General features: G+C 50.7%; 1 protein-coding gene across 1 annotated transcript in view; it reads left to right on the top strand.

Annotated features, from left to right (window-relative positions):
- TTN (titin) overlaps nt 1-27,529 on the top strand; it is a 340,888-nt gene that overhangs the window by 242,149 nt on the left and 71,210 nt on the right. The window contains exons 235-262 of the mRNA XM_078603948.1: nt 53-370; nt 905-1,201; nt 2,228-2,527; nt 2,722-3,036; nt 4,334-4,482; nt 5,133-5,283; nt 5,697-5,978; nt 6,620-6,922; nt 7,235-7,537; nt 8,019-8,300; nt 8,593-8,892; nt 9,296-9,598; nt 10,069-10,377; nt 11,329-11,610; nt 12,627-12,926; nt 13,289-13,582; nt 14,142-17,108; nt 17,801-18,121; nt 18,634-18,918; nt 19,487-19,786; nt 20,511-20,683; nt 21,761-21,890; nt 22,372-22,647; nt 23,022-23,321; nt 23,856-24,158; nt 24,815-25,114; nt 25,990-26,277; nt 27,134-27,430. Of these exons, the coding sequence (XP_078460074.1) occupies nt 53-370; nt 905-1,201; nt 2,228-2,527; nt 2,722-3,036; nt 4,334-4,482; nt 5,133-5,283; nt 5,697-5,978; nt 6,620-6,922; nt 7,235-7,537; nt 8,019-8,300; nt 8,593-8,892; nt 9,296-9,598; nt 10,069-10,377; nt 11,329-11,610; nt 12,627-12,926; nt 13,289-13,582; nt 14,142-17,108; nt 17,801-18,121; nt 18,634-18,918; nt 19,487-19,786; nt 20,511-20,683; nt 21,761-21,890; nt 22,372-22,647; nt 23,022-23,321; nt 23,856-24,158; nt 24,815-25,114; nt 25,990-26,277; nt 27,134-27,430 (10,428 nt within the window). The remainder of the gene's footprint in view (nt 1-52; nt 371-904; nt 1,202-2,227; nt 2,528-2,721; nt 3,037-4,333; nt 4,483-5,132; nt 5,284-5,696; nt 5,979-6,619; nt 6,923-7,234; nt 7,538-8,018; nt 8,301-8,592; nt 8,893-9,295; nt 9,599-10,068; nt 10,378-11,328; nt 11,611-12,626; nt 12,927-13,288; nt 13,583-14,141; nt 17,109-17,800; nt 18,122-18,633; nt 18,919-19,486; nt 19,787-20,510; nt 20,684-21,760; nt 21,891-22,371; nt 22,648-23,021; nt 23,322-23,855; nt 24,159-24,814; nt 25,115-25,989; nt 26,278-27,133; nt 27,431-27,529) is intronic.

A 27,529-nucleotide genomic window follows, 5' to 3' on the forward strand; every position in this document is an offset into this window, starting at 1 on the left:
GAGTTTTTTCACAATTTATTTGGTCTGGTTTTTCCCTTCTCGTTCTCTACAGGTCCTCCGGATCCTCCAATTAAGCTGAAGGTTGGCCTGGTGACAAAGAACACCGTGAAACTGACCTGGAAGCCACCCAACCACGACGGCGGTGCTCCAATCACCCACTACTCCGTCGAGTGCCTCAGCTGGGATGCTGTCGCCAAGGACAAGGAGTCGTGGAAGCAGGTCAACAAGCGCGACGTGGAGGAGACGGCCTTCGTCGTGGAGGACCTGAACGAGGGCGGCGAGTACGAGTTCCGCGTCAAGGCCGTGAACGAGGCCGGGCCCAGCCGCCCGTCTTCCACGATCGGCCCCATCACCGTCAAGGACCAGACATGTGAGCGGGCGTTCGCGTGCACCGCAAGCTCAGGGTGGGGCGGGGGAGGTTTAAAAAACTTCGTAAGGGTTTGGTTTACAGCTCCGAAGTGCATTTCTTCTGGGCGAGGCCGTGCGTTGAGTCTAAAGCAGTGAGCGACTATCGCTCACTGCAGACACCATGTGCCACACTGACATCTGGAAATTTTCTGAAGAACGCCGCACTCATTGCGGGACTCACCCACGAGACTGTGCCTGGTCTGCAGCTCTAGACGAGTGTGCGACGGGGTGCTCGCCTTCCTCTTGACAGCGCTGAGCCGCTGGTGAGAATTCCACTTTCTCGATGCGGAGGGGGGAGGGAAAGTCTATCATTGCCCTTTGCCAATCGACCGTTGACCTCCCCCACAAAGTGGTCCTGGTTTTATCCGCCCCGAAGCAGATGAAGGGCTACGTTGCCCCCCCCCCCCGAGAGTAACCTGCCAAACATACAATGATGCCCCTAAAAATATATATCGATGTGAATATCTCACATCGCGCGTGTACTATCTATTTTCAGGCCCGCCTGTTATCGACTTGAGCGAGTTCATGGAGTCGGAGGAGGGCATGGACATCAAGATCAAGGCGAAGATCCGCGGCGTGCCCTTCCCGACGCTCACGTGGTTCAAGGCGCCCGTGGGAAAACTCGACAAGGAGGTGGAGGTTCAGTACGACGTGCACGTGAACAAGATCGTTGCCGAGGACTCCTGCACACTCTCCATCGTGGAGTCTATGCGCAGGGACACCGGCATCTACCGCATCTCGGCAGTCAACAGCCTGGGCAAAGCCACCAAGAGCATGAGGCTGAACATCCTGGGTACGTACTGGCTCTGCCTATGCATGGCAAAGCAAAGTTGGACTCACGCATCACGGGTGACACGGCCTAACGGTGGTAGCAATGTTCACTGCTCGATTTTCGGAGATTTGCGCCTCCGGTTTGGTCGCAACCATGATTATTGCTGTGAGGGGAGTAATGACCACGGTATAACTACGCGGTGGACGTCAAAGATCCCGTGATGTCATTCGCAAGAAGTAGTAGGACATTGCGTGCCGGCTTCAGGGTCCAAATTTGTCAAATTTGAAAAATGACACCACAAATGACTCAACTGGGATGATACACATACAGTACTGTGGCAGCAATCATCACCTCCCCTACTGGCAGACTAATGAACCAGGTCACTCTTGCAAATTGTATTTATCCTGGTCTCTTGAGTTTTCACCTGGTTACAGACATTAATATGAAACTTGAAACGTACCTTCTAAGTACAACCACGTGTTATGTTGTGGTTTATACGCCTGGAAGGTTGTTGTTGTTGTCTGTGGGCATATAATGATTCACCAACACCCCCGTTATCATGATCCAGGGTTACGGTTTTAATTGAAACATAATTTTCGAGTGCAATTTTGTACCCTAATTCTCTGACTTGTGTTGTTTAAATTTTTCATGAAACTCACTTTGTGGAGTTTTTTGTTCACTGCATTGTCTAAATGTGACATTAGCATACAATGTGCATATCATTCGCATGAACTCAAAATAATAGATGATTGCATTTAACATTCCATGCGTGTGTGATGATCTTAATTAACTGATGTGATCAATGCAGCTGTGCATTGCTACACTTGCCTGTTTCACACATGGACGTGAATAACCACACAGTTGATAATAAAATACCCAAATCGGCATGTTGGGCAGATGAAGCTCAACAGGGAGTACATCGCCATGTGCTTTGCTCGCCTAAATGATCACACAAATCTAGCGCGGCTGTTCGTCATCACCTACACTGACTGATCGTACTTGGAGTTAATTTGCTCATTGCAAATCTTTCCCTTCAATTGTCAACAGGTCGCCCCGGACCACCCATCGGACCTATCAAATTCGAGAAGATCATGGCGGAGAACATCACCATCTCATGGCTGCCGCCGGAGGACGACGGCGGATCCAAGATCACGAACTACGTCATCGACAAGCGAGAGGCCAACCGCAAGACGTGGGTGCCCGTGGCAAACGACGTCAAGGAATGCATGCACACCGTGCCCAAGCTGATCGAGGGCCACGAGTACGTCTTCCGCATCCGGGCCCAGAACAAGTACGGCATCGGAGATCCCCTGGACAGCGAGCCGAGCTTGGCAAAGAACCTGTTCTGTGAGTATGCTCAACAGGAACCGTTTGGTCCGCATCCTCACGAGAGTCGAAACAACACGGATGCGGATTATCTTATCTCATTTAAATTTGTTACGGCGCCTTGACTCGAGGCGGCCGATCAATCGACCACCTTGCCGTCCCACTCGCGTCTCATCACGCGTTTTTTTTTTTCTTCCCCCAACGCTCGCCGGCAGCCGTCCCCGGCCCGTGCGACAAGCCGACGGTCACGAGCGTGACGGCCGACGGCCTGACCGTCAACTGGGAGGAGCCCTCGTACGACGGCGGCTCTCCCGTCACCGGCTACTGGCTCGAGCGCAAGGAGACGACGGGCAAGCGCTGGACGCGCGTCACGCGCGACCCCATCCGCATCATGCCCTTGGGCGTCTCCCACCGCGTCACCGGCCTCATCGAGAACTCCGAGTACATCTTCCGCGTGTTCGCCATCAACGCGGCCGGCGTGGGGCCGCCCAGCTTGCCCTCCGACCCCTGCATTGTCCGCGACCCCATCTGTGAGTTGTAGCGGCGCGGCTCTCTTTGCGATATGAACGAACGCAGTTGTACCACGGCACGATTTCAGCTGGGCCGATCCCCAGGACACCGTCCAGGGAAATGTATTGGCGCGCCATAACTTTCTTCACCTTATTTTGTCGTAAACCTGTTCGTAGGATGATAGGAATATAGGGCACAATAGTACAAGATGACCGCGACTAGGTGTACCTTGCACCGGAGTGGCAGTGCCCTACACCAGTAATCCCCACTCCAAGGCAGCCTAGCGGTCGGTGTTCCAACAAAAATATATTGAGTGATAATTTGGAGTCGTACATACGGTGGCGTGAGCAAGCAATTGTAGGCCTGCACCTTTTTTCCTTTCACATAAGTGGCCTATGATCAAATCGTCGCTAAACGTAAAAAAGGGCTCTGGGGAAATTACGATTCACAACAGTTCCGTGTTTAAATTTCGATTTAAAGCTTCTTTCGTGACTGCAGGGATTCATCTTCTTGGTTCTTTCGGTAAAGTGACGTAGAAGGGAAATAATAAAATAATAAAAATAAAACATAAAATAATTCTCACGACGTTTCGGCTACAACGCAAGCAGCCGTCCTCCTTCACCTGAGATTTATCTTATTATGTTTTATTTTTATTATTTTATTATTTCCCTTCTACGTGACTTTACCGAAAGAACCAAGAAGAAAAAGTTCCGTGTTTTTCACCGTTCTTGTTACAATGGCGCCCCCTTATGGCCGCTATTGGAAAAGTGCTCACGGCTCAGTTGGGACGTGTAGGTCTTTTTTTGACCACGATGGGTGCTTGGAGTAACGTCCAACTTTTCTTGCATGGCCTCTCACGCGTACGAGGCATGTCAAATGTAACAACAGCTGACGATAGTAATGTCTGGCGGTTGTTGTGATGTTGCGGGGCAGCACATGTCATCAAACTTACAAAATTACGATTGTAATGGTTCACCTGAAGCGACCTGCAGCTGATACTATAAATGAATGCCTTTCTACAGCACAGCATTGGCGATGACGAACTTTAATACTATGTACGCAATCATGGGCCTTAAATGGATAACCGCCGCAGAAATGTCAGCATGCTTTGTGATTCAAGATGACATCGCAACTGCTGCACGTATTCTGCAATTATAAAGAATCATAGTAACCAGCTCACAGGAGCTAAAGTTGTGACTTTTACTTTTTTTTGCCACCATAAGGACAACAGGCTTTACGTCTGTATTAGGACTTAGCTATTGACCATGAACTATGGCCAGCAATAGGGTATTGCAACGCGTTATACCCTCTGTGCAGCGCCACCTGGACCGCCAATCCCTAAGGTGGTCGACTGGACCAGAGCCACCGTGGAACTGGAATGGATCGCCCCAAAGAAGGATGGCGGCTCCAAGATCATCGGCTACTTTGTGGAATACAAAGAGGAAGGAAAGGAAGAGTGGGAGAAGGTGAGCGAACACGGTTCTTTTTGAACGTCACGCATCAGCGAAACGCGATTTCAATTTTATTTTTTGTTTCGTGTTACGTGATAAAGGAAAATTTCACATTCATTCGGCATGATATTACGTGAGAAAACAAATCTCCCTTTCTAACGTCTTTTAATTGTTTATATATATATTGGGCACAATGATATTAAACTTGTGCTGTCAGCATAGAGTCAGGAGAGGATGACATTCCCATTCTCAGCTGCGACAGCTGGCGGCGTAACCATGTAATAGAAAATGGCCTCGGAGGCTCGCATCACGGAACTCCGTATGCAGTTGATTCAATGGGTCTCTTTCTCCACACTCAAGGAACACCTTTTTTCCGTGCTCTACATGGAAACGTTCGTTTCCACGTAATCAAACCAAGTTGTGTACTTCTAATAGCTGGGGTAAACTGAAGTAAAGCAAAATCTAATTACAAATGTTTCAAGTGACCAGGCTAAGACCATTCACGTACAACGCTTGAGAGCCTGCTTTAATAATGGGGTTTGTGAAGCAAATATGAAACGCCTTTCAAAAATAAAATACCTCCGCTGTGCACGTGCAAAAGAAGTTCGACATTCATAACGGGAAAAAAAATTCTCACCATCTGTAATTGCACCTCTTTCCTGCAGGCGAAGGACAGGGAAGTTCGTGGACTCAAGTATGTCGTCACTGGCCTGAAGGAGGGCGCTTTCTACCGCTTCCGCGTGCGAGCTGTGAACGCCGCCGGCGTGGGAGATCCCGGGGAAGTCCTCGATGCCGTGGAGATCAAGGACAGAACAGGTGATGCTGCAAACGCGCCTAGGGTTGCCACTTGGTTCGTTAGAAGATATTTTTTCCGCTCAAACGCCTTTCACGGACTCAATAACATACATTCGATTCAGTTTTTTAGTGAATGATCCCATACGGTTGGCGCACATGAATGGTCGCAACTACACCGCGTGCTCGAATGCGATCGGTCAGCGGTAGCCATTGTAATGTACCAGCAACAAGTCATCACGTGGTAAGTTAGGGCATACACACACCCACACGCAGGGTTGGACAAAAATGCATTGTTCGTCATATCCTAAAAATAAACCCACTATCGTTTTTTTGTGTTGAGAAATCATCTATAACGCTAAACAAAATTAATTTAAGTTTCCCTCGCAGCGTTCTTTTTTTGACAGTGGCGATTCTGGTTTTCATTTGCCCTGCAGTTTGTCCCGAGATTTCTCTGGACTCTTCCGTCAAGGACCACATCATCGTCCACGCTGGCGGAGTCATCCGCATTATCGCGTACGTGTCGGGCAAGCCCCAGCCCTCGATCAACTGGGTTTGCGAGGAAAAGTCCCTGCCGACGGAAGCCAAAATTGAGACGACCTCCATCAGCTCCTCACTGGTTATCAAGCCGTGCCAGCGCAATCACCAGGGCCTGTACTCGCTCATCGCCAAGAACGAGGGAGGAGAACACAAGAGGACCATCATCGTGGATGTCCTCGGTGAGACACACCAAACGGGCACAAACCAATCGGTTGGTTTTGATCACAAGTGGCCAAAGGGACATGTGGAGGACATTGGTGATGTTCGGCCAAAAAGGGGGAGGTTGTGTGCTAATTTTCGCATGAATATAGACAATGTTTTTGGGGTAATGGCAACACATTTCAATTTTGGGGAGAAGCCGGTTTCATTGCTGTCGATGGTTGAATATTAATTGCCAATTCACAGTTCACCAATTTTCAGGTCACGTGTGGCGGAGTAAAGTGTGGGTACTTCCGCCTCTGCCCAGCAGGAACAGTTTGCTTAAATACCCTCTAGAGGGCCTCTCTATAGCTCATACATCTCCGCACCTCTGATTATCATGGTTGGCTACGGACTGTGTGAAAGAAATTCAACATACGTATACCCATTGTCTCTCTATAGCTCTAAAGAACACATTTAGAAGATGTCGATTCTTATATCCTCGACAAAATGGCGCTGACCACAGTGCCCTTCCCACGATGGTGCTCACCACAAAGTTATTGCCAGTTCGTACAGATATTGACGTCTTTTCACGAGGACGTTTTTTTTTCTACTCCGTCTTAACAAATTACCCCTCCTCCTCCTCCCACCTCCGCCACTAAACTTCCCTCTGCAACATCAGATGTGCCCGGCCCCATCGGCGTCCCGTTCCACGTGGAGAACCTGACGGCCGACTCGTGCAAGCTGAGCTGGTTCTTCCCGGACGACGACGGCGGAAGCCCCATCACCAACTACGTGCTGGAGAAGCGCGACGCCGACCGCCGCGGCTGGACGCCCGTGACTGCCACTGTGACCCGGCAGAGCGCCGTGGTGCAGGGCCTCATTCGCGGCAAGGCCTACTCCTTCCGCATCGCCGCGGAAAACATCATCGGCATGGGGCCGTTCACCGAGACGGTGCACGAAACCACCATCCACGAGCCCGTCTGTGAGTCCAGCGTCCCGCGCCCAACCGGGAGTGATATCTGTACCGGTCCTGAGCCCACCTGATTGATAATACGTTTTCATGTTTCGTTTTAATTCATTGTAAAATGTTGGTTGTTATTATGCACATCATCATCATCATCGGCGATGGTCCATCTACTCCTGGACGGACATCCTCTCAGGATGCATCGGCTGCCACTCGCGTCACGTTATCACGTGCTGTCATCCGCGGTGTGCCGCAAAAGAAAAACAATGTGAATAGCGTCAAGACCAGACGCTGACGTACTCGTCCCCCTTCCCTGTTTCTGCTGCTCAGCTGTCCCTGGACGTCCGGAGGACCTGCTCGTGACAGCCATCAGCAAGAGCTCCGTCAGCTTGAGCTGGAAGACCCCGCTCTACGACGGCGGCGCTCATATCGAGTCGTACATCCTGGAGGCCCGCCTCATCGGCAAGGACAAATTCTTCCGCGTCACCAAGGACAAGATGATGGACCGCGTGTTCACGCACGAGGGCCTGAAGGAGGGCGACACCTACGAGTACCGTGCCAGCGCCGTCAATGTGGTCGGCGCCGGCAAGCCGTCCTTCTGCACCAAGCCCGTCACCTGCAAGGATGAGCTGGGTAAGCTGGCGGCACTGGTCTGACGTGCGTGACGCTTGGGCGCTGCCACGTTATTCCGACGATTGTTAATCCAAAAAAACTGTTGGAACGAGCTGAAAAGTCTGCGGCTACACGTCATCTGCCAGGGTTCACTGTCTAAAGACGCGTTATTGGTTCAGGTTCTCTGAACCCTCTCTCCGATCGCGCGCTCTCTGCTCTCTTCTTCATTTTGTTTAACGCCCCCCCCCCCCCCCACGTCTCTTCATCGAGCAGCGCATTCCTTACATTTTCCCTCTTGGGCTCTTTTCCCTTATATTAGTACGAAACTCACTTCGCCTCTGACAATGTAGCCCCCCGCTCCGCTACGCAGTGACGGCTCTTAATTATTCCACGCTCGTGTGTGCAGCCAATCGGCGTCAGGGTAGTTACGCGACGGTCGGAATACGCGCGATGACCCCGTGCGACATTTGCCCCCCCTCCCCCCCCCCAATCTCGCGTTTAGCGCCGCCAACAATCGAACTGGACTTCCGTGACAAGCTCATCGTGCGCGTGGGCGATCCCTTCGGCCTGTCGGGCCGATACACGGGCAAGCCGCAGCCCAAGGTGCGCTGGTTCCAGGACGACGTGGAGCTCAAGCAGGACGACCGCATCAAGATCGCGACCACACCGACCACGCTCTCCTTCGGCAACAAGAAGGGCTGCCGCCCGGACTCGGGCCTGTACACCGTGGTTGTGGAGAACCACGTAGGCAAACGCACCGGGAAGTGCCAAGTCAGTGTTGTCGGTGAGTGCCTCGAAGTCTCGCTCCCCTCTCCCCCCGGCGCATCCCTGTGGTGGATGAGTGGAATGAGAATTTGAGCAAGCTGTGGCGTCTGCGTTTGCACACAGTTAAACAAGCTTGACAAACCCCTACCTGTAGAAGCGGCAGGCTGCCACCTTTGACGCCCTTTTACAGCATCTTACCTCTATCGTTTACCAGCACGCGACAGCAAATGAACAATGGCGATTTGAAATAAAAATAAGAATTAAGAACGTGCATCATGACGAACCTACCCCCCCCCACTCCTTTCCCTCAGATCGCCCGTCTCCGCCCTTGGGACCCGTCACCTTCGACGAAGTCCACAGGGACAACATCGTCATCTCGTGGAACCCTCCTGAGGACAACGGAGGCAGTGACATCACGAACTACGTCATTGAGAAGCAGGACACCAACCGAGACCTGTGGATGCCCGTCAGCTCCTCCTGCACCAAGCTCACCTGCAAAGTGCCCAAGCTGGTGGAGGGACGCGAGTACATCTTCCGCATCTGCGCAGAAAACATGTACGGCATCAGCAACCCCCTGATCTCCACCGAGGTCAAGGCCAAGGATCGATACAGTAAGCGCAGAACCGATGTTCGCTACCCGTGCGTGTGTTCTGCACTGGTGTGTTTGTACGAATGGTTTCGAATTGTATTACTTCCTGCGTCGGTTTTCACGGTCGTGCTGGAACGCTGCGCCGTGCGTTCTCTTAGGTCGTGCCACTTGTTTTGCTCGGTTACCGTGGCCCCTGAGTTTCGCTCCGCGTGCTGGGATCTACTGTTGGAAATCTGAAGTGAGCGGAGAGTGTGAGCCGCTCAATTTTTTCAGTTCCTGAAGAAGCTCCCGGCACGTCCAACGAAGCGCGGGGCGTCGCGCCGAGTAGCAAAAGTGCACGAGGCACAACCCGGACGACGCGTGCGGATACAGAATAAGTTTCGCCCCAACGAAAGTCCGTGGCTCACGCGTCTCATCCTCCACAGGAGTGCCCGAGGCTCCAGACATGCCCATCGTGAAGGAGATAACCAAGGACTCGGCGTTGGTGATTTGGAACCGACCGCGCGATGGGGGCAAGCCCATCACCAACTACATCCTGGAGAAGAAAGAGACGATGTCGACGCGGTGGAACAGGGCCGTGCGGCAGCCCATCTTCCCCGACACGCAGTTCCGTGTGCCCGACCTGCTGGAGGGCTGCGAGTACGAGTTCCGCGTCATGGCCGAGAACGAGATGGGCATCGGAGATCCCAGCCCACCGTCGCGGCCGTTCTTTGCCAAGGATCCTATCGGTGAGCGTCGATGGTGCCGATGGCGACGTCGACGATGTGCGCGAGCACAGCGCTAGATTCTCGATTCGCGTTCGTTTTCGGCGAGTTTGCCGTGTAAAAATGCGCCCGTGCCTCTGTTGCCAGCAAATGGGGTGCATTTACCAAGCGTTTTGTGTGTTTTTGCCCGTTTTTTTAAGATGGGAGTCTTGTCGATGATGTCCTCCTGTGACCGAGACCCTGAATGGATAACCGTGATTTTTACAGAATTTGAATGAAGGCTATTTTAACCTTAAGAAAAGTATGACATGTAGCTGGTATTAAATGGCACCTCACTGTAGATGCCGGATGTTATTTTCTTACCGCTTTGAAAGCAGACTTGCTGAGGATTTAATAGAAAAAAATGTAGTTTCAATGTTTTTTTTCTCTTTCACAAACTGCACTTCCGAGTCCCACAAAAGCGAAGTAACAAACATGTTCCACTCCGATTACAGTCAAGCCGAGCCCGCCGATCAACCCCGAAGTGACGGACAAGACCAAGTCTTCCGCGGACCTCGTCTGGAAGCCTCCGCGTCACGACGGCAATGGCAAGATCCTGGGCTACCTGCTCGAGTACAAGCTGGAGGACGCCGAGGAGTGGACCAAGGCCAACCTGAACCCCGACTCCTGCCCCGAGTGCAACTTCCGAATCATCAACCTGACCGACGGCGCCAAGTATCGCTTCCGCGTCTGCGCCGTCAATGCGGCCGGGGAGTCCGATCCGGCCAACGTCCCCGAAGCTGTGCTCATCAAGGACAGACTCGGTAAGGCCGGAGCGGATTTTTTCTTTCTCTGCCTCGCTCACAGGCTGTTGCCATTTCCTGCGTTTCCACTCGTATTTCCAAATGTACAGGGTTGTCCAGAGAGGGAAGCTTGTGTTGCCTCCGAAACGTCGTGATTTAATTTATTTGTTTTCTTTTAACCTACGTGACTTTACCGAAAAAACCATAGAGTATGAATCCTTGCAGTCACAAAAGCTTCAAATATAGAATGTCCAGAGAGGGTTTCATCTGTCCGTTAAAGGATTGTACACATGTGGTGGTGAGTGTGTGTGTATCTAAACCTCCACAAGTCTGATAAAACTACGAAAGACGGAGATCACCCTATATAGCCTTAACAGACTGTTGGGACAAGTGCTGCTAGCGAGCACCTATGAAGGCATGCACGGCACATCAGGGGGTGGGTGGCCAGCACCACGCCCGGCCGCCTTTGTCTCCCTCGTGGCGATGTTCACACATCGCATCGGGAAGCAACATCTTACACATAGGCATTTGCGACCAATATCCATAATAGAGGTTTTTGGGTTAATTCTTTAAATGTAAATATGTCGTTAATAAATATGACAAACCTTACTAATTGGCTGTGTCGGGTGGTGTAGGGTTTACCGACACATTTATATTTAAGCAATCTAACCCAAAAACCTCTATTACTAAGGAAGCAAAATGTTAACACCATATTTTGAGATTATTCTCTCACACAAGGTAGTGCACTGCTCACTGTGTAAAGTCTTAATGGAGATTTAAATAAAAAAATGTATTTAATTATGACTTGAGGCTGATGGATCAATATTGATATCATGCAAGATTATTGTGGGAAATACAAACAAACCCAAAAATAACAACAAAAATAATCAATTTTACAGTAGCGCACATTGGATGTCCAAATGTATCCTGTGTGATAACGATTCCGCTCTCGTATCCGTCGACCCTCTGCAGAACCCCCGGAGCTCTTCCTGGACGCCAACATGGCCCGCGAGTGCAACGTCCGCGCGGGATCGCCGCTCACGCTCAGCGCCGTCGTCAAGGGCATGCCCTTCCCGGCCATCACCTGGCTGAAGGGCGAGAAGGACGTGCCAGCTCGCGCCGACCTCGAGGTTTCGCCCGTGGGCACGCGCCTCTACATCAGCGAGTCGCGGCGCACCGACGGCGGGCTGTACACGCTCACCGCCGAGAACGCCGCCGGCAAGAAGACGGCGAGCGTGATCGTCAACGTCCTCGGTGAGGGTCGCCCCTCGCCGGCGGGCGAACTGCCTTTTTATTCGCGTTCAATTCGTTTTCCTTCCTTCCCCGCCCGCTACCTCCGATGAGCACGGTTGGCTACACGCGGCGCCAAACGATTTCAACCTACGTACGTACAACGTGGCGGCAGCGGCACAAGTCCGTGATCCACAAACCTGGATGCAGAGTCGATTGCAATTGTAGTTGTGTTTCGTTCCAAATGATGTTTTTTTTTTCTTTTTGCCATTTTTGCCAAGTTTTATTTCACCGAGCGTCGCTGCTGCTATTGCCAGCTTCATCAACCCCAGGGCTACCTGAAAAGCAGGCCGCATTGCGGGAGTGGTGGGGAACCTTTTTCTTACGGATACAATTTTCAGACACCTCTGGCAGGAAGCCACCATGGAAGGCTACTTTCAGCGCCAGAAGTGACTGGGCGCACTATCTTTCAAAACGCGGTGTTGTCAGGTCGTAAATATTCACCCCAGTACACGGTTAGCGCAGCTAATATGCACGCAGTGACGGATGAACAAGTTGCAAGGGGCTCATGTGGCGACGGGGTTGTGTGAAATTAATTAATGGGCGGAGGATTCTCTCCGTAGGCCATGGGGTTCCTCCACCCCTAACGTCTCGGTTCGTCATGCGTAACGGGGGTTTAACAATTATCCCCTTCAAAGACGCTACAGCCTGTGCTGACCTTGTCACCTTTTACTCTCCCGATGAGTACTATTTACGCCTAGTAATATATTTTATATTTCACCAGGTAAGGCCCACGGAGGTACATAGTAGCTATTTTTTCAGAAGCGACCTGGCCACAAATGATAGCTCAACGAAGTGGCTTTTCGTCACGTGGAAATGTATAGCAGCCAAATACTCTTCAACGCATGTTGATTCTAAATGTGGATAAGATTCCACGCGACCACGGGGAGAACAAATATCCAGGTATCGGGGTCATGGGATCCTGAGTGACCTTCCCCTAACTTTGCGTTGCCTGCTACGCTGTCTCTTCATCGTAACAGACAAACCTGGACCGCCACGCAATCTCCAGGTGAGTGAGGTGAGGAGCGACTCGTGCTATCTGACCTGGAAGGAGCCTGAGGACAACGGAGGCGCCGTCATCGAGAACTACATCATCGAGAAGCGCGAGGTGTCCTCCTTGAAGTGGGTGCCCATCTCCACCTCCTCCAAGAAGCTCAGCATCATGGCCAAGCACCTGATGGAGGGCAACCAGTACCTCTTCCGCGTCGCAGCCGAGAACCAGTTCGGCCGCAGCGAGTACACCGAGACCACGAAACCCACCAAGGCCATCAACCCCATTTGTAAGTGTCCCTCTTAGGGCAAGGCACCAGCACAGTCGTGTAGATTGCAGTTTCCGAATAAACGTTTCGGCATTCGCACCCCCGATCCGCTCGGATCACGGCAAATCACAATACGTTGACGGTTATGAGTTTTGTGAAAATAAACGTGTTTGTTTTACTCGTTCGAACTCAGCACATAGACCGAATGGGCACAACCAGTCCCAAGTCTGCTAGATTGACTTATCCAAAGTGTCCTCCTTTCAGAACTGTTCATTCTCCTTTCCCCTGTCAGGGTAATGTAAGCGTGCCGTTGCTTAGACCAGAACTGCGATTAAAGTTAAGGTGTGGCTTATGTCAAACCTCGTCTGCTCTTCATCGCACAGTCCCACCGGGGCCTCCGAAAAACCTGCACCCGACGGACGTGGACAAGACGCAGGTGTCGCTGCAGTGGAACTGGCCCGACAGGGACGGTGGGGCCGAGATCACAGGCTTCGTGGTGGAGTACCAGGAGGAGATCGCTGTGGACTGGACACCGTTCAAGACGGTCACCATCCCCGAGTGCACCGTCACGGGTCTCACGGACGGAAAGGTCTACAAGTTCCGCGTGCGGGCGCAGAACATCGCCGGGTTGGGAAGGCCGGACACGACGCTGCCGGTGCTCTGCCAAGAGAGGCTAAGTGCGTGCCTCGGTTTGCAACGGCGTTTCTTTTTTTTGTATCAACGCGAACGGTTAAACACAAGGCCCTTTGACTATAATCGCCCCGGAACGTAACCCAAGCTCTAGTCAGATCTTGGAAGCTAAGTAGGGTTGAGCCTGGATGGCGTCTTCGATGGGTGGTCACTATGCGCAAAATACAGGTGCCATAAGGCGCCGTGGAAAGTAGACCACGGTACGGCCAGCTCCAATTGTTCTGCATTCCCCGCCCTCAGTCCCACCTCCACCAACCCACACTGACCAGCTTCGTCAAGTAGGGTCAAAATACCCCTTACGGTCTGCAAGGTACTAATTGTGTAGACAAGTGACTGTTTTTACCGTGCAAAAATACGTTTTAGTTCATGTGCCTATGACCCTACTTTATCAATGCATTCCCGGGGCTTTTGTTTAAACAGACAAATTCTGGAACGGTTTTTAACGTATTGGAGCGTACGAGCAGAGTCGTATGTTGCGGGCTGAATTATGTCTTCTTTTAATTCCAATACATTTAATAATTTCGTTTGTTCGTTCGTTCATTTCAGTGGCGCCTTCTGTCGAAATTGACGTGAAGCTCATCGAAGGCTTGGTCGTGAAGGCCGGTACAAACATCAGAGTTCCGGCATTCATGCGCGGCATCCCAGTTCCCGTGCCCAAGTGGGTGTTCGATAGCATGGAGCTCAAGTCCGAGTACCGCATCGCCATCGACACGGTCGACAACATGACCGTGCTCAGCATCAACGCTTGCACCAGGAAAGACACTGGCGAGTATCTCTTGACCGTGACGAACGTCGCTGGAAGCAAGACGGTGGCGGTGCACATCACCGTGCTCGACGTGCCAGGCCCACCGGTCGGGCCCGTCCACATCCTCGAGATCACCCCGGAGCACATGGTGATATCGTGGCGTCCTCCAAAGGATGACGGAGGAAGCGCCGTCATGAATTACATTATTGAGAAGAAAGAGACCAAGAAGGAGCACTGGGGCGTTGTCAGCTCCAGCGGCACAAGCACAAAGCTCAAGATTCCCCGTTTGGTCAAGGGGACCGAGTACGTCTTCAGAATACGCGCCGAGAACAAGATCGGCATTGGAGAGCCTCTCATCTCCGAACCAACGGTGGCCAAGCACATGTTCGACGTTCCAGACCCACCAGGAAAGCCTCACGTCACCGACATCACCGAGAACGGCATGACCGTGAGCTGGTCCGTGCCCAAGTCGGACGGAGGAAGTCCCATCAACGGCTACATTGTTGAGCGCAGGGAGAAGTCGGGCAAGTGGGTGCGTGTCAACAAGACGCCGGTACTTGATCTGAGGTACAGGGCGCTCGGGCTGTACGAAGGCAACGAATATGAATACAGGGTGTTTGCAGAAAACATGGCTGGCTTGAGTAAGCCCTCTCCTCTGTCTGATCCGGTTAAGGCAAGCAGACCCATCTCACCTCCTGGTCCTCCGATTAATCCAAAGGTCAAGGACATGTCCCGCGAAAGCGTCGACCTCGTCTGGATGAAGCCCAACAGAGACGGAGGCAGCGCTGTTCTTGGCTACGTTGTGGAATGCCAGAAGGGCACCTCTGCTCAGTGGGACAAGATCAACAGTGACGACCTCATCAGGCATTGCGCTTACACGGTGCCCGGCCTCATCGAGGGCAACGAGTACAGATTCCGTGTCAGGGCCGCCAACGTGGTGGGCGAAGGCGAACCGAGGGAGGTGCCCGACCCGGTCATCGCCAAGGATATCCTGCAGCCCCCGGAAATCGACCTGGACCTCACCTGCCGCGACACTTACAACGTGCGCGTCGGCCAGGTGATCCGCCTGTCCGGCCGGGTCAAGGGCAGACCAGATCCGACGATCACCTGGGCCAAGGAGGGCAAGACCGTCAACGAAGACAAGCGCACCCAGATCAACAGCAACTTCCCCGTCGTGGAGCTGGTCACGAAGGAGGCCGTCAGGAGTGACTTTGGCAAGTACACAATCACAGCAAAGAACAGCAGTGGCACAGTGACCGCAGCTATTAAAGTGAACGTTCTTGACCGGCCGGGACCCTGCAACAACTTGAGGATTTCGTACGTCACCAAAGAGTCTTGCGTGGTCAACTGGGAGAACCCAGAAGACAATGGCGGAACCGAAATCACAAACTACATCGTGGAATGCCGTGAACCCAACAAAAGAGGGTGGAATGTGGTGACCTCTGAGGCCACAAAGAGGCTCGTAAAGGCGCCCCTTATTGAGCACAAAGAATACTTCTTCCGCGTCTGCGCAGAGAACAAGATTGGGCCAGGGCCAACTATCGAGACCAGGACTCCCATTATTGCTATCGATCCAATTGAAAAGCCGGGAGAACCCGAAAACTTCCACGTATTGGACACAGGAAAGACATTTGTCAGTCTGAAGTGGAGGAAGCCGGACTTTGATGGTGGCAGCCCGAACATCTCTTACAATTTGGAGAGGAAACTCAAGGACTCCACCGAATGGGAGAGGGTGCACAAAGGCAGCATCAAGGAAACTTCGTTCATCGTTGAAAAGTGCATCGAGAACCAGACGTATCAGTTCAGAGTTCAAGCCAAAAATGAAGGTGGAGAAAGTGATTGGGTGAAGACTGATAATATTATAGTCAAGGAAGACTTGCAGAAACCTGTCCTGGAGTTGAAGCTTTCAGGAACATTGGTCGTCAAAGCTGGTGAGACCATCAGGATTGAAGCTGGAGTAAGAGGAAAGCCAACGCCAGAAATCACATGGGTAAAGGACCGAGGTGCGAGTGACCTTACCAGAATCACGAGGGTCAAAATCGAAACCTACTCTGACTATACCAAGTTTGCGGTCATGAAATCTGAACGCAGTGATAGTGGTAAATACGTTGTCACTGCAACCAACGCTGCCGGCTCTTTCACTGGATACGCCACTGTGGAGGTCCTGGACAAGCCCGGTCCTGTAAACAACCTCAAGATCAGTCACGTCTCCGTCGACCGGTGCACAGTTGCCTGGGAGGAGCCCAAGGACAACGGTGGCTGTGAGATTCAAAACTACATCGTGGAGAAATGCGAGAGCAAGCGGATGGTCTGGTCCACGGTTACCGCCAACTGCGTGGCCACCTACTGGAACGTCACGCGCCTCATCGAAGGCAACGAGTACATCTTTAGAGTGCGCCCAGAAAACAAGATGGGCACTGGACCGCCGGTGGAGACCAAACCCATCGTGGCCAAGTCTCAGTACGACCGCCCAGGACCGCCGGATCCACCGGAGGTGACGAAGGTCAGCAAGGAGGAAATGACCGTGGTGTGGAACCCACCGGCTATCGACGGTGGAAAGACCATCACCGGCTACATCCTGGAGCGCAAAGAGAAGAGGTCTATCCGCTGGGTTGCCGTGACCAAGAGCCCGATCCCGGAGAGAAGGTGCAAAGTGGCCAACCTCACCCCTGGATACGAATACCAGTTCCGTGTGAAGGCCGAGAACGCCGTTGGCCTTGGTGACCCAAGCGGTCCTTCCCGGCCCACGATTGCGAAAGATCCAATCGGTGAGGACCGACTCATTCACAACAAAACAGCACGTTTTTACATTCCATATGGACCGTACCTATTTATATTCATACTGACACTAAAATAACTGCTTAATTTTAAATATAAGTGATTAAAGTTGGTGTGTTAGATTATTAATATTTGTGAAATACCAATGCAGTTAACTCTTGATGATGCGTAGTTGGAATATCCAGGTTGTGGGTTCACCATGCTTGTCAAAAATGAATGAAATATCTTCACGCGCATGCTGGTTTAATTATTAGCTGCTCACTACTAATGGTGCATCTTGGCTCGGTGCACACGTGAGCGCACAAACATGTGGGCAAATAAACATTTTGCTTTAAGGAGCAATAAAACCATAGGACACTCTCCCTCTACCTCTTCAACCAACTCTTCGTAGGTGACCAATAAGTACGTTTTCATAGTTTAATTTGTTTAATATGCATGTTTTTCATTCTTCGTGTGTTTATCATGAGGACCACCTTCCAAACACCGCGGATAATCAAGAGTTTAGTTTGAAAAAAAAAATATTCTCGAACATTACAGCGGTCGTGAAAATGCCCTCTTGCGTATGTTACAACTCATTTCTTTAGAACTGCTTTTTGTGTTTAGTTGGTTGTCCTTCCGATGCACCTCTGATTAGCGCAGTTGGCTACATACATCGTGACTATCGCTATGCTTGCCATTTCAGAGCCCCCAGGTCCACCGATCGGACTAAAGGTGGTTGACAGCACTCGCAGCTCCGTCATGCTGGGCTGGACCAAGCCAGCCTACGACGGCGGTGCGCCCATCATCGGCTACGTGGTCGAGATGCGGCCCAAGGATGAGAAGATGGCCCCTGACGAGAACTGGAAGCGCTGCAACGTCGCCTCGCAGCTAATCCTGACGCAGTACACAGTGACGAGCCTTGATGATAAGCTCGAGTATGAGTTCCGCGTGTCGGCACAAAACCAGGTCGGCCTGGGCCGCCCTGCCGATCTCAGGGAAGCCGTCACGCCCAAAGAGATCCTTGGTAAATGAACGACGATACCTTTCTTTGACACTGCAATAACTCTTGAACCACAATATGCGTGCCGATGTGATCCACAGCATCTTGCTATTCTCGTCAAGGAGCATAAACCACCATCCTCGTAGTGGTTTTTAGCTGGCTACCAAACAAAGACGGTTGTTACCGCATTGCGCGCTTTCAGATGCGCTTCTGTGGCCGTCTGGAACGCTCTTCCTTCCCATATTAGAAGGCCATTGGAGCTATGCACTTTTAAATCTAGATTGAAAACTAATTTCTTTGGAACTGATTTTAGTATTTAGTTGGTTGTCCTTCCCCACGCACCTCTGATTAGCACGGTTGGCTACGTACGGTGCGAAAGAAGTTTTACATACATACATATGGGGTCGGCCCATATTATTACCACGAACATTGAAGTAAAAATCGTATTAAGATGCCACGCCTTTAATCACATCGCTAAACAACAATGCAGAACTTTCCCGACACTAACTTTCGACGCAATTTTGCCAATGTCGCAGAACCGCCGGAGATCGACCTCGACGGCAGCTTGCGCAAGACCCTGACCGTGCGGGCGGGTTGTCCCATCCGACTCTTCGCCACCATCCGCGGGCGCCCCATGCCCAAGGTGCAGTGGCGCCGCATCGGCATCGACAACGTGGTACGCAAGGGCCAGGTGGACCTGGTCGACACCATGGCCTTCCTGGTCATCACCGACACCACGCGCGACGACTCCGGAAAGTACTCGCTCACGCTCACCAACCCTGCCGGAGAGAAGGCCATATTCGTCAACGTCAGAGTACTCGGTAAGGGAACCCTCCCCGTCCACCTCCCGCGCCCCCTCCCCCTCCCCCCCCATGCCGGACTCCATGCTGACCCAGATGAACATCTACGTCGTGTCTTCCCCCAACACTTACATATGTAATCACCTAGCACTAATACCTGCCGCTCTCTCAGTCGTCATCTTGCACCGTCGCCCGTCTTTAAAACTAACACCCACCCAAGCCGGAGCCTTCCCCCTCCCCTGTCACTCCTCTTTGCCGTGGCTTCTTTCATCCTTGCCTCCGCGTCCCCACTTCATCCTCACTGCTTCTATCATCCCACTCCACTGAACCAAACTCTCCTTCTCGTTCAATTGCAAACAATAACATTTCGATGTGCTGACCTGTAAACTCGTGTTTATTCACTTGTTACACGATGTATTTTGTCCAAACAAGTTGCATTTGTTTGACATAGTTTGGTGAGAAATAGCTTTTAATGGTGTAAGTAAAAAAAAAAATAGGTAAAAAAAATTACGAGTGTCGACAATACATTCCTTAGCTCATCATGGGCACGGTCAATTTAAACTGTCTCGCCCCCCGAACCCCGACACAGACACGCCTGGACCCGTCTCGGTGATCGACGTTTCCGATGTCAACGAAGTGTCGGCGCAACTCTCCTGGTCGCCGCCCGAGAACGACGGCGGCAGCGACGTCACGCACTACGTCGTGGAGAAGCGCGAGGTCGACCGCAAGTCTTGGGCCACCGTCACGAGCGACCTGAAGAAGACCAGCTTCAAGGTCCCCAACCTCTGCCAAGGCTGCGAGTATTGCTTCCGCGTGAGGGCCGTCAATGAATACGGAGTGGGCGTCCCCCGGGAGACCGCCAAGCCCGTCCTGGCGTCGATCCCGCTCAGTGAGTCTCTCGTTCGCGATCGCCGCATGTTTTGCAGGACGGCGATGGCGTACATCTGTCTATCGGAGAAAAATCAATGCATGTGTGAAGGGATAATGCACAGGCAAGTCAGGAACTCATTTTGCCACTTCACAGCTTGTCTCTCGTTGACAGTGGTGGAACTTCCACATTCTATGGAATGGACAAGGATCACCGAATGACAATCACTCGTAGCTTCCCACTGAGTGGAAGAGGCTAACCAGCTTTTGATCATTTCGCCAACCCCAGAGGGTGGAAAACGAGTCGACCATTGGGTCGGTCAATCTCTTACTGCCTGACCTCTGCCTAGCAGTGGGTGAAGTCGTTGTTTGTTCGCTGGTTGAAAGCCCATTGAGGCGACATGTATCTCTTCATACCTGATTTATAGAATTAAATTAAAAAAGCAGATGCATAAAAGTACTTTAGATTTACTGAACAAAAATATCCACTGCCAAAAATGGTTTAATCGATTCTACGAGATCATCAATTAAACCAAATAACATGGTCATATATTACGTACGCACATGTATACGAACGTAAAGTGGATAATATGTGTGTGTGTATACACACACCATGAAATCTATGTGCTTAAAGTGCTTCATAAGTTTTTAACTGCTATAGATATTCGACAATTGAAAGTTTTTTTTTTATCTGTAATAATACTGCATCAACGAGACTAACACCTGTTGCTTGTGATCTTTCAAAGGTGAACCTGATCCTCCGAAGAAGGTGGAGGTTATTGAAACGATGAAGACCGCCGTGCACCTGGTGTGGCTACCTCCTCTGCGCGATGGTGGAGCCAAGATTGATGGATACGTCATCGAGTACCAGAAGGAAGGCGCTCCTGAGAATGAATGGAACCAATACACCGTCATCAAGGTACGCAGTGCTGCTGTGTAGGTTTATGCGGTTATCCTTCTCTGCACGTACGTGTATCTTTCGATTTAAAGCTTTCGTGACTGCAGGGATTCATCTTCTTGGTTCTTTCGGTAAAGTCACGTAGAAGGGAAATAAAAAAATAAAATAAAAAAATATTTTATTATGTTTTATTTTTATTATTTTATTATTTCCCTTCTACATGACTTTACCGAAAGAACCAAGAAGAGGTACGTGTATCTGTTGAACTTATTTTTGGCACTGTATGTAGCCGACCGTGCTAATCGGAGGTGCGGGGGAAGGACAACAAACTAGACACAAAAAGCAATTCTGAAAAAATTTGTTTTCAATCAGGATTTAAAAGCGCATCTTTGTTCGATGGCTAGCCAAAAGCCGCGGTGAGGATGACCGGAGTTAGCGTGACGGTTTGCGCTCGTTGATGAGATCAGCAATGTATCGTGGTTCATTTGTGGCGAGCACTTTGTGTGCAATGAGCTCTCCTATGTGTTTTGGGGTCGTCCCGTGTGCTGTTCATCACAACATCTCCCTGACGGTTCGCTCCACGTGCTGGGAGCACGGTTGGCTGCGTACGGTGCGAAAGAAGTTCTACATAATGCGGAGCAACAACCTGAAAAAAAACATCGGGCAAAATGGTGGTGCTATTTTATTGAGGAGCAGTGATCCACAAAGCATTGTTATGTAAACTCACCGTGTGGCACTGTGGCGCATGTCAAGTGTGATAAGTAAATAAGTACAAAGGCAGCCGATTGGCCTTTTCAGTGTTGTGTTACCGAGTCGTTAATGTGGCCCTGAGCCTTTGATGATGCAACACAACTCCTCACCGGCGCTTCCTGCACTCCGCCAGTTTCCGTAGCTGTTGCACCGTGACCTTCCAAGATCTGGCCAAACAGTATCCACCACCGTTTGGTCTCACGTCTTCTCTGCGGTTGCCATTATGCAGCAGTATTTACTCAAACAAGCAAACTCTACACTGGTTCATCGTGAGGAAGTGTTTACACTTTGCCGTGGGTACTGGAATGAACCGCGTTTGTTTTTGTTGTGCCGTTACCCTTCCCGTAGGATCTGAGCATCTCAGTTAGTGGACTCAAAGAACTGCAGAGGTACAGGTTCAGAGTTGCAGCAAGAAACTCTGTTGGCTGCGGTTTGCCGAGGGAGACCGACAACTTCATAGAAGTTAAGGAACAGCTGCGTAAGTGTCAAACGGTCTTGCAGTCGCCGTGGTTTTTCATCATCATCAACCCAATTCACGTGAATACACATGCATTGCACATTCACGGACATGCGACGATGTATCAAGTCAACTGTTGATGTGTTTTATATATGATGTATTGTATATATATATATGTATTCACAAAACGTGGATGAAATTGTGTCCAACGTTCAATTAGGATTTGTGAAAATTCTACACAATTATATACAGACAGTTGACCTGAAAATCGCGTGTGATGGTGAAACGTCTCGGTACACCCACCTCTTTAAAGACGTCTGGCCAGTGTGGAAGAGTAGGCCAAATACAGCTTCCCTCTGGTGGAGGGCCGTTTTGCCAGCGGTGGCGTGAGCAAGCAATCACAAGGCCGCACCTTTACCATGGGGGGCGTTGGGGGGAGGGGGGGGTAAACCGTTACATTGTCTACGGCTAACCAAGCCACCCGTCTGATCGCATTCCTCAGTGCCTCCACGCATCGTGATGGGCGACGTGATCACGGAGAAGGCCGGCAAGAAGCTCCGCATCGAGGCCGGAGTCTACGGCAAGCCGGTGCCCCAGTGCGTGTGGAAGCGCGGTGACGAGCAGGTGATGGTGTCGAGCCGGCTGGCCGTGCACAAGGGACTGAACCTGTCCGTGCTCATCATCAAGGACGTGACGCGCAAAGACAGCGGCTACTACAGCCTCACTGCGGAGAACTCGAGTGGCACGACGAGCAGCATTATCCGCGTCGTCATCATGGGTGAGCAAGCTTCAATTGCGCGATGTTATGAACGTGTGTGTGTGTGTGTTTTATCTTTATTATTATTAATACTGCACAGGTTTCCACCATTATCCAAGATCACTGTTGCCAATTAGAGACGTTTCCTGTCTGGTCTCTTTGAGTTCTTACCTGGATGACCAACTTAACGCGACAGTTGTGTTGTGCATTTCTCCGGTGCATTATCGGGGCTTGCCCCGTGCGTCGACCTGCACGACGTCCGACGTTTCGCACCGCATGCTGGACTGGGAACTGATTCAAAAACTCCCAGCAGGTGTAGCCCATGGCTTTGTTTTTTTTTTTGCGTTGCACATTGCAGCCGATGAAGCAACTCTCCCGTTTGCTTCGGTACGCAGATATCCCCGGGCCCCCAGAAGGCCCCATGGAGTTTTCGGACATTGACGCAGACGCGTGCACCGTGTCCTGGAACATCCCGAGGGAGGACGGTGGCAGCGGCATCACCAACTACGTGGTGGAGCGCTGCGACACGAGCCGCGGCGATTGGGTGACCGTCGCCTCCGCCGTCACGAAGACCTCTTGCCGCATCGGCAAGCTGATCGCCAACAACGAGTACACGTTCCGCGTGCGCGCGGAAAATCGCTACGGGATCTCGGACCCGCTGACCTCCGACAAGATGGTCGCCAAGCATCAGTTCGGTAAGCGCCGTTGCGTGCTCAGCTGTGACGGGTGTACATCGAACGAACAATTAAATGGCGTTACAAATAATTTGAATGCAACGTGCGGCGCACACGGTTATTTCACGGACTTAAATGACCGCGGCTCTTTGAGGCACGGAGTCAAGCTCAGTGTCACTCGGAAACCAGGCGAAAGATAGGCTGGGGCCTTTAAGGGTCGCTGAAAAGTACATTGTGATTTATAATAATGTGATACCGTATTGACATTGATGCGGAAGCACAATGACGACAAGTCACACACATTAATGATACTGCCATAAAAGGCAAACATATTTAATAGACAACGTTTTGGGTAACGGCCCTTCTATGTAGCACATATGAGAGCCATTTCCAAAACCATGTTTCCTATTTTATATATTGTCCCTCTGTAACACAGCGTCATTGATGAACGTGTTTCTTCATATTTTTAAATCATCTGGATTTGTATTCCCTTCCTTCCTCCCACCCCCACCTTGCTCTTAATTCGAAACTTTGGTCGGCATTTCTCCACAACAGATGTCCCAAGCGAACCAAGGAATACTCACATCACCAAGGTGGGCAAGGAGTGCATGTTCATCGCATGGGAGCGCCCAGCGACGGATGGTGGCAGCCCCATCTCCGGCTACATCCTGGAGAAGAAGGAGAGGAACAGCCTCCTCTGGGTGAAGGCCAACGACTCGTCCGTGCGAACCACCGAGTACCCGTGCGGAGGCCTCGTGGAGGGTCTCGAGTATTCCTTCCGGGTGATCGCCCTCAACAAAGCTGGCGCCAGCAAGCCCAGCAAGCCGACCGAATACATCACAGCCAGGATGCCAGTTGGTAAGCGTTGCCAACGAGCAGTCACGCGACGTTCAGAGATGTTATTGTTTTATTATGTGATTTGGCTGCTATAAATGTCCGTGTGATAAGCCACTTCGTTGAGCTATCATTTGTGGCCAGGTCGCTTCTGAAAAAGAAGATCATGCTTGGTGAAGTACAAATAGTTTAATTTGTATCTTTTTTTGTGATTTGCTTATCTTTTCCTATAGTACTTTTCACTCGTGTCATATATTTGTATTGTTTGTTGTTGTAACTGTCTGACCCACCCCTACTGGACACCTGTGAAAAAAATAGCTTTATAGCTCATCGCATTCCTCCGTATAAAGTAAAGATTCTGATTCTGATATTGTTAGCGATGTGAATAAAGTTATTTTAATTTTAATTTTGACCTGCTTGCTGATCTACCGCGTAAGTTTTCGTGCCTATGCCGTATAGCGCAAACTCCGATGGGTTTTTCCAGTTGCACAGCGTGCTCTTCAGCATGACGTCCTTTGCGTCTTGATCGAGAAGAAGCTCCCCAGCACATTCAGCGAAACGTCGGACATCACTTAAAAATATATAATATCCACATCCCAGGAGCTTCTTTGTGAAGAAGCCACCGCTAACGTTTTTTTGTTTTGTTCCAATGTCTTTTTTGTTTTTTTATATATTTTCAGATCCACCAGGCAAGCCGGAAGTGATTGACGTCACAAAGTCGACCGTGTCGCTGATCTGGACTCGGCCCAAGCACGACGGCGGCAGCCGACTGCTCGGCTACTACGTCGAGATGCGGAAGCTCCCCTCGGATATGTGGACACGCTGCAACACGGCCGCTCAGAGCGTACCCAAGGAGGAGTACACGGCGGTTGAGCTGGAAGAGGGCAAGCAGTACGAGTTCCGCGTGATCGCCAAGACCGCCATCAACACGAGCAGGCCTTCCGAGCCCTCCGATGCCATCACCGTCATGGAGGAGAACGGTGAGCGTGACGGCGGCACGAGCTCAACCTGTTTCCGAGCTAGACGCAATTCCGCTGGCAGTGGTGCTGCGCAAACGCCACAAGTGTGAAATTATAGAGTGAGTTGATGTTTCGGGCAGGGTAGAGAGAAGGGACATTTGCCGAAGCCTCAGTCTCATATACAGATTTACAGTATTCGGTCAAAGCTGATTAACAATTGAGTCATTTCTGTATCTTCAAAACGTATCATGGTCTTGCCCCACCGTATCTTACCACACTTGTATCTTCCTACGTGAGGCCTTCTCGCCCTCTACGTTCTCAATCTTTGCTGTATCTCTCTCTCTGTTTCTCCTCCTCCTTGCGATCAATCCACGCTTTCGCTCTTTTTCACTTCTTGCACCCGTTCACTGGAACAAACTTCCCCCTCCACATTACACAGTCACCTTCGCTCACTAGTTTCCGCTCCGTAATCAAAACTCACTAATTTTCCCTAGCTCGCTCCACGACCCCTTTATCTCCCCCACATAACCGCCACCGCTACTTTTCCTTCTTCTTATTCTCATTACATGGCTTTCACTCATTCCCCATTTCTTTCAATCCATTCATCATTATTTACTGCCATCAATTTCACTTTCACCGAATTCCCGCATCGTCACAGATTTGCCCCCATCGCTTCCTCTCGTTTATTTCATTCACCTCATCTCCACCATTACATCCATACGTGCCGTTGTTAATTCTGTGTAAACCGCTATATAAATGATGCTAAGATAAGATTTTTGTAAATTGTAAAAAAAAAGTGGTATTGTACTGCAAGCTGCAATATAACCACTTGAAACAGCTATTACACACATGTAAAAAAAAAATAACATTTTTTACAAATTTTATGTTGACCGCAGTGCCACCTCGCATTGAATTGGACGTGTCCATGAAGTCTCTGATCACCGTCAAGGCTGGTGCCAACGTCTCCCTGGCGGGCACCGTGTTCGGCAAGCCGAAACCCACCATCATGTGGAAGAAAGAAACCGTGGAAGTGAAAGCCGCGGAAGGCATCAAGATCTCGACAGTCAGAAGTCACTCCACGCTGGAGCTGTTCAGCGTGACCCGGTCGCAGTCTGGAGAGTACAGCATCATCGCCGAGAATGCGAGCGGAAGCAAATCTGCCAACATTAAGCTGAAGGTTCTAGGTAAGAATAAAATTATATATGTAATGACGACGTGATTTTTAGCGACTCCCGTTAGCACGGTTGGCTACGTACCGGTGCGAAAAGACCTTCAATATATAGAGCGAGGGACATCCACGTGCAGTTATTGACGCTTAACCGATTCGTCGTGTTGATATAACAAAAATGCATGAGGCTTATCGGTGGCCAGGTGGGCTCAGAGAGTAGAGCACTGAGCTGGTAACCGCTAAAGTCCGGGATTCGAATACTGAGCAGCCATCCGTGGTGATCAATAACACTCTCAAGTGTCGACAATTTGTGATCTCAGACCGATCACCGGTAATTTGCCGAAAACTCCACATTACATTTTGTCATTTTCACTCAGTTTTGCTTGTAAGGATTAGTGAAATTTGAGTCTTTCACGCAACGGAGATTTGTAATTAGCGGGGCTGCACTCTCTAAAAAGGTCGGCTGAAGAAGGTCTCTTAAGGGAACTTTCAGAGCTCAGTCTGTGACAATCTCCCTCTGTTGGTTGTTCAACAGCACAGCAGTCGCACTGCGCTTCAAGGTTTCCAAATGTATAGTTTGTCTCAAGACAAGGATAATTAAAATAACATTGGGGGGGGGGGAGAGATTACAGATTAACATAATAACACTCGAAATACAGTCATTGCATCGCAACGCTTCCACATGTGCTTCTACGGCCATCTGGAACGTTCTTCCTTTCTGACATTAGGAAGCCACTGGAGCTATGCACTTTTAATTCTAGATTGAAAACTAATTTCTTTAAAACTGCTCTCTGCGTGTGGTGCGAAAGAAGTTCAACGCACATAACATAGTAACGTGCATATTTTTCGTTTTTTTTCTTTCCACACTTTAGACAAACCGGGACCACCGATCAACGTGAAGATCGGCAACGTGTTCAGCGATCGCATCACGCTCACTTGGGAACCGCCACTCGAGGACGGCGGCTCGGAAATCACCAACTACATTGTGGACAAGCGCGAGACTAGCCGGCCCAACTGGGCCCAGGTCACGGCCAACCTGCAGTACACGTCCTGCGGCGTTCAGAAGCTCATCGAGGGCCACGAGTACCAGTTCCGCATCACCGCCGAGAACAAATACGGCGTGGGAGAATCGGCCCACACCATCTCCGTCATAGCGAAGAATCCCTACGGTAACGGCTGCGCGCACACACCCGGGTGTTACGTCCATGCACGGGCGTGGTGGCCACGGTCCACAAATTGATAATTTGCTTGCAGTTTACTTTTTTGGG

Source organism: Lampetra planeri, chromosome 21 (assembly GCF_965212315.1).
Source record: "Lampetra planeri chromosome 21, kcLamPlan1.2.h2, whole genome shotgun sequence".
In the NCBI taxonomy this organism is placed as follows: Eukaryota; Metazoa; Chordata; class Hyperoartia; order Petromyzontiformes; family Petromyzontidae; genus Lampetra; species Lampetra planeri.